The sequence below is a fragment of the Spinacia oleracea genome, chromosome 5 (assembly GCF_020520425.1).
Source record: "Spinacia oleracea cultivar Varoflay chromosome 5, BTI_SOV_V1, whole genome shotgun sequence".
Taxonomy (NCBI): Eukaryota; Viridiplantae; Streptophyta; class Magnoliopsida; order Caryophyllales; family Amaranthaceae; genus Spinacia; species Spinacia oleracea.
The window spans coordinates 30,327,449-30,334,637 of record NC_079491.1 but is presented as its reverse complement, the minus strand read 5'-3'; the positions used below and the strand labels follow the sequence as shown (position 1 = coordinate 30,334,637).

The following is a 7,189-nucleotide window of genomic DNA, read 5'->3' as shown; positions in this document are numbered from 1 at the left end:
CAGTTGTATACTTTGGGGACCCTTGCCCTCAGGGGCCCTGGGCGGCCGCCCCTCATTTCAACCCCCAGGGCTGGGCCTGCCTCCGTCCCGGAATACTCGCACCGGTTTGACTTTTAGCACTATTCACATAATTAATTTTGACCCTATTTTATTTCTAGTATATGAAAACGTACAAAAGTTAGCATATAATATATTGTTGGCTTCATCTTAACATATATTTTCAAAATATTAATATTTCACAGGTTTTTATAATATGTAGTTAAAGATATTGGTGGTCAAAGTTGTGCATTGGCAAGCGTGTCCAATCGAACCGGTGCGAGTATTCTGGGATAGAGGGAGTAGACGTAATTAATTAAATAAACCAATTCAAGGGCTAGGTATTTTCCCTTCTCTTAGTAGCGTGAGGTGCACCTGGGTGCACCGTGTACCCAAGAGTATTTTAATATCGATTGGTGGTCTCAATGGCGGGAAATTTGTGATTTTGGCCGGAACGTTGCAACAAGGTACCATTTTTAAAACAAGTTTTTAATTCAAGGTACTATTTGACAAAACTGAAAATATAAGTTACTAGTTCACAAAGTGAGGCAAAAAGAAGGTACGTACTTTTTGATAATTTTGCCAAAAAAAAAACATGTTAAAGTAAACAATAACTTTAGACTGCGTGAAGTATTTCAGTCCAAGAGAAGTACTCCCTCCGTCCCTTAATACTCGACTTGTTTTGACTTTTTGCACTATTCACATAATTCACTTTGACCCTATTTTATTTATAGTATATGAAAACAAATGTTAGTATATAATATATTGTTGGCTTCATCTTAATATATATTTTCAAAATATTAATGTTTTCATAAGTTTTTATAATATGTAGTTAAAGAAATTGGTGGTCAAAGTTGTGAATTGGTAAACGTGTCTAGTCAAAACAAGTCGAGTATTAAGGGATGGAGGGAGTATATGTTTTCTGTTTTAAAACCATCCACATTTCTTCAAGTAACTCGAATCGTATTCAAACATTATGTCAATTCAAAATTAAAAAGAGAAAAAAGTTCAAAAGGAATAAAGAAAGGGGCGATGATATAGGTCGCAAGTTGCGACAACATTTTATTGTCGCAATCTTACGTGTCAGCATTTCATTGGTACAAATAAGCACCATGTAAGCTACACGTCATCAATTTATTTTTACTATCAATTCAATATTTTTACTATGAAATTATATAAATAAGGCAATCAATACAAAGAAGGGAACAAATATTTATTATATTCATATTAAATATATATTTCCTTTCATCTCATAAATTACACATTAAAAAAATAAAAATTATAATTTAATAATATATTTTTGTGCAATTAAAAAATACATCAATTTAATTTAAAAATACATCAATTTAGTCACGCACCATTATCATCATCCCATCTAGAGAAGAAGAAGAACCCAGTAAACCAATAAAGACAAATTATTTTCCTAATTTTTTTTATTTTCTAATGTATGGTTAACCTTGGTAACATGTATGGAACGATCATTACATTTACTAATTGGTTAACCTTATGAAATGTACAATCATTACAGGCTTCCTTGCATTATGAAATGTACAACAATTTTATAACATGTAACTTTCTAATGTACGGTTAACCTTGGTAGCCTGTAATGATTGCATGTAATCGCATAGGTTGCCCCTCATTGAAATGAACTTCTGTCAACAGTCGCATAGGTTAAGATTATATGACCTATTGCCTGTAATGATTTACTAATCTAAGTATAAATTAGTAAATGTATTTTTTTATTTTAATTTCCTATATCATATTATTCATATAAATAATTAAAAGTATTTTTTCTAATTTTCTATACAAATTAGAATTATTTTTCTGAAATAAAAATTATATTATTCAATTTGTAAATTAGAATATTAAGATATTCCTACTTTTTTTATGACATGTATAATAGGTCATATAATCTAAATATTTTAGTTTCCAAATACATTTATGACACATAGGCGTGCCATGTCACCACTGTGACACGGCTTAAAGGTCGCATGTTGCGACCTTTATCATTTCCGTAAAGAAAGACGAAAGACGAAAGAAGGAAGACACTACTTTTATTGGCCCTCCCTATGAATCTACTACGTATGAGTTTAACATTATTATTGTATGAAGACTTTATGAGAACCCTACCTTCTAGACCTTAAGTAGGAGTATTAGACCTTATGTAGATTATTCCCGTTTTCTGATGGATGCGGCCCAGGCCTAACACCATAACGCCACAAACCTTTGGCACCAAACCAAGTTTCAACATTCAAAATATTTTAAACTGAATCATAATTAACATTTATTTTCTTTCATTCGATAATCGATATAGAAATTTGAAGAATAGCGTAACAAACTAAGAAGAGAGTACTAAGGTGTATGCAGTATATGCTCTGTCCTCAACCAAGCTAAGCTAGACTAAAGTGAAAGTAAGGCATCCAATGTCCACGAGTGTATCGCCCAAGTCCTACTGAGAGAAAGGTTACATATGGCGAGATAACATTTCTTTTACTCTGGATTATAAATATAGTATAGTTCGTAGATTAATCTCATGAATAGTGACATGATAACTAATTTAAAACAGAAACACTATTGTAGCATACTCCGTATTAATCTCACTGAATTTTGGAACCAGTGAAATACTCCGTATTGACTAAGTAGAGCATTTTAGTGTAACCGTTAACCAATCAGAATGATGAGTAAATCCAATGAATATAGTTGGTGTAGAATATAACCAAACATTTCAATTACTCCCCCACAAATTTCTTACTTTATGCACACTTCTTCCCATGGACCACCTCAATTTGGCAACTATTTTTTCCATAATAGGTTAAAGACATTTTCTAAAGAATAGGGGCCGCGCCCGGGAACAAAAGATCAAAATGAAACAAAATTTGATACATTAGAGGCTTAGAGCAAATTGGAAATCATCTATACCTAGTCTATAAAAACTAAAACTATATATGCCATGTGTCCCTTTGTTGTTGCTATCCTATTCTTCTACTTGCCACGTGTCTTCTCTTCCTACTACATGTCCAACATTTTCAGTTTTCACCCCAACCTTTTGAGTCCTTAAGTCTTTCCCTATCCCCCTTCATTCATCTCCAACCTTTACTCTCTCATTTAATTTAATCCATTTAATATAATTTATCATTAAAATCAATGTTAATGCACTCCTCCCCTCTCAACCTTTTGTATTCATCCGTTTAGCATCAAGGATTTTATTAATTTATGAATCAATTAATCCATTTATTAATAAAGACTTTAATCCAAAGTATTTTGAGTTTTTCTTTTGTATTCATTCCCCTGCTATAAATATATGGGTTGTTACTCCATTTTATTAATTTGATTTGTAAGGATTTGATATAGGTGTAGTAAGTATTGAGTAATGTTCCATATTTTGTTGGTTTTTTTTTTTATCTTAATATTTACTTCATGGTGATTGTGTGAATTCATATTTACTATTATTTTTAATTTTATAATTATGTGAAATCATGTTAACTGCTTTTTCAATCTTATCACTAGTGGAAAAAGGGTCATTTGCATCGCACTTTTAAGCACATTTGCATCGCACATTGTGCGTGGCAAAAGATCTCGATGCAAATGACTAAAAGTCATTTGTGCGATGCAAATGACCCTTATTTGCGTCGCACATTAAGCAAATGTGCGTGGCAAATGACTTTTCAGGCACCATGTTGAAAAGTCATTTGCCACGCACATTAGCTTAAAGTGCGTGGCAAATGACTTTCAGGCGCCAAAAAAAAAGTCATTTGCCACGCACAATAGCTTAATGTGCGACGCAAATGACAATTTGAGCGCCAAAAAATTAAGTCATTTGCCTTGCACATTAAGCTAACGTGCGTGGCAAATGACTTATTTTTTGTTTTTTTTTTAAAATTGGTTTTTTAATATTTTATTGGAAATTCCGACATGATCGTCTTTGAAAGTAGACGCTTCCCAATACCGGGAATACATTTATAAATAATACCTGTCACAATAGTTTACAACGTAATTAACGTTCCCAATAAAAGGCAATTAAATTCGTCATAGATCAACCAACATGTTACAACAAACATAAAATTACTACAACAAAGGTATCTAGCTAGAGATCGAGTTCATATTACAAATTAAGCTAAAAGTCGACATTGTTCATGAAGTAATCTGCCCAAAAATCTTTCACCTCATTAATCTCCTCCGGTGAATAAGGCAATGTTCTTGAAAAATCCTGAAAAAGTGTAAATAATTCAATTTATCAACGATAGATCAATATAATAGTTTTGTGTACTTATTACACGTTTAATATGCATATTTACAACTTTCTAAGGCTCTTTACAATCTATTATTTCACATTTAAGGCTAATTGGGTCGCTCTAGGACGTTTTAGGCAAATATGAAGTTTTCGAACCCAACTTTGAACTAAAGAACCTAAGGAATGCTTTCAAACTTATTACACGTTTAATATGCATATTTACAACTTTCTAAGGCTCTTTACAAACTATTATTTCACATTTAAGGGTAATTGGGTCGTTCTAGGACATTTTTAGGCAAAAATGACGTTTTCGAACCCAACTTTGAACTAAAGAACCTAAGGAATATTTTCAAACTTATTACACGTTTAATATGCATATTTACAACTTTCTAAGGCTCTTTACAATCTATTATTTCACATTTAAAGCTAATTTGGTCGTTCTAGGACATTTTTAGGCAAAAATGAAGTTTTCGAACCCAACTTTGAACTAAAGAACCTAAGGAATGTTTTCAAACTTATTACACGTTTAATATGCATATTTACAACTTTCTAAGGCTCTTTACAAACTATTATTTCACATTTAAGGGTAATTGGGTCTTTCTAGGACATTTTTAGGCAAAAATGACATTTTCGAACCCAACTTTGAACTAAAGAACCTAAGGAATGTTTTCAAACTTATTACACGTTTAATATGCATATTTACAACTTTCTAAGGCTCTTTACAATCTATTATTTCACATTTAAGGCTAATTGGGTCGTTCTAGGACATTTTTAGGCAAAAATGACGTTTTCGAACCCAACTTTGAACTAAAGAACCTAAGGAATGTTTTCAAACTTATTACACGTTTAATATGCATATTTACAACTTTCTAAGGCTCTTTACAATCTATTGTTTCACATTTAAGGGTAATTGGGTCGTTCTAGGACATTTTTAGGCAAAAATGACGTTTTCGAACCCAACTTTGAACTAAAGAACCTAAGGAATGTTTTCAAACTTATTACATGTTTAATATGCATATTTACAACTTTCTAAGGCTCTTTACAACCTATCATTTCACATTTAAGGCTAATTTGGTCGTTCTAGGTCATTTTTAGGCAAAAATGACGTTTTCGAAACCAACTTTGAACTAAAGAACCTAAGGAATGTTTTCAAACTTATTACACGTTTAATATGCATATTTACAACTTTCTAAGGCTCTTTACAATCTATTATTTCACATTTAAGGGTAATTGGGTCGTTCTAGGACATTTTTAGGCAAAAATGACGTTTTCGAACCCAACTTTGAACTAAAGAACCTAAGAAATGTTTTCAAACTTATTACATGTTTAATATGCATATTTACAACTTTCTAAGGCTCTTTACAATCTATTATTTCACATTTAAGGCTAATTTGGTCGTTCTAGGACATTTTTAGGCAAAAATGAAGTTTTCGAACCCAACTTTGAACTAAAGAACCTAAGGAATGTTTTCAAACTTATTACACGTTTAATATGCATATTTACAACTTTCTAAGGCTCTTTACAAACTATTATTTCACATTTAAGGGTAATTGGGTCGTTCTAGGACATTTTTAGGCAAAAATGACGTTTTCGAACCCAACTTTGAACTAAAGAACCAAAGGAATGTTTTCAAACTTTTATTACACGTTTAATATGCATATTTACAACTTTCTAAGGCTCTTTACAATCTATTATTTCACATTTAAGGCTAATTTGGTCGTTCTAAGTCATTTTTAGGCAAAAATGAAGTTTTCGAACCCAACTTTGAAATAAAGAACCTAAGGAATGTTTTCAAACTTATTACACGTTTAATATGCATATTTACAACTTTCTAAGGCTCTTTACAATCTATTATTTCACATTTAAGGCTAATTTGGTCGTTCTAAGTCATTTTTAGGCAAAAATTTAGGGATATCTTACAGGTTTACAGCTATAATAGATGCATAATAATCGAATTAAACAGAAAAGAACAAAAGGATGAGACGATGAGTTCTTACCGGCTGTGGAAAACTGGAGCCCAGAACCAACAGTTCATTGCTAGGACACCATAGATATGCCAAAGGCCAGAATACTCATAGTACGTCTTTCGATTATCCGTCAAAGGCAGCTTGTAGTTGACAAGAATGAAGAAAGATATCCAACCATGAAATTGTATAGCAAGATTGAGTGCAGAAAAAGAAACAGAAACAAGTTCCTGGAGAAACAAGTCGAAAATATTTGAACTTGCTAATTGAAGGACAAATAAAGTTAATACTACTGCAAAATAATCTAACATATTGCAACAAACAGGAACACATAAGAACCTGAATTCTATAAACACGACGAAAAGGCCATCTTCCGTGATACTTGACAGGCTTCTCGCCGAGCTTTCTTCTTTCCTCCTCCCTTGCAAGCATACAATAGTAGCGGCAATCACTGTGGCAATCCCATTGTTTCCATTTCAGATAGAGAGGTTCTTGGAGGTACCACCGACCATCAGAAATGTTACCATCAGCGGTGAATATATGCTGAAAGCATTGTTGACTTCCAACACAACCCGTCTCCTGACAATTCTCCACACAACCCCTGGAGACATGAAGATATAAACAGTTGAAGATTTCTACCCAGTCAAGCATTATTGGAGATAATGACAAGCAACAGAATGGTTGAAAAGTGCAAATAAAGTTCATCAAAGCAATGGAGTACACAGCATCAAACACGACTAATAATAACGCCAAAACATTCACTGGAATCATTTCTAACACCAGCACTTTACTCCACTGAATTTGCTGATAAGTTACACTTTTAAGATATATGCTAAGCCTAGGAGAACAGTCCCTCAAGAACATATGGCAGAAAAAAAAGTCCATCAAAGCAAAGAGACATAAATATATAAGCACAGGAAAATTCCACATTGCTACAAGTCCAGTAATCCACTCCTAT

At 32.6% G+C, this 7,189-nt stretch overlaps 1 protein-coding gene across 1 annotated transcript; it reads right to left on the bottom strand.

Annotated features, from left to right (window-relative positions):
- Positions 1-3,957: 3,957 nt before the first annotated feature.
- LOC110796958 (uncharacterized) lies at positions 3,958-6,897 on the bottom strand. Its single transcript, XM_056829027.1, has 3 exons — positions 6,571-6,897; positions 6,265-6,461; positions 3,958-4,243 (listed from the first exon to the last, which is right to left on the bottom strand). The coding sequence occupies exons 1-3, from the start codon at positions 6,880-6,882 to the stop codon at positions 4,195-4,197; spliced, it is 558 nt and encodes a 185-aa protein (XP_056685005.1). The 5' UTR covers positions 6,883-6,897; the 3' UTR covers positions 3,958-4,194.
- Positions 6,898-7,189: the final 292 nt, after the last annotated feature.

Bases quoted from the DNA above. Each gene is read 5' to 3' on its own strand.
- LOC110796958 (XM_056829027.1), bottom strand. From the start codon at position 6,882: ATGCTTGACTGGGTAGAAATCTTCAACTGTTTATATCTTCATGTCTCC. The intron at 6,462-6,570 runs GTTCTTATGTGT...TTGTTTCTCCAG, and splicing joins GTCGTGTTTATAGAATTCAG to GAACTTGTTTCTGTTTCTTT. The intron at 4,244-6,264 runs GTAAGAACTCAT...ACACTTTTTCAG, and splicing joins GCTCCAGTTTTCCACAGCCG to GATTTTTCAAGAACATTGCC.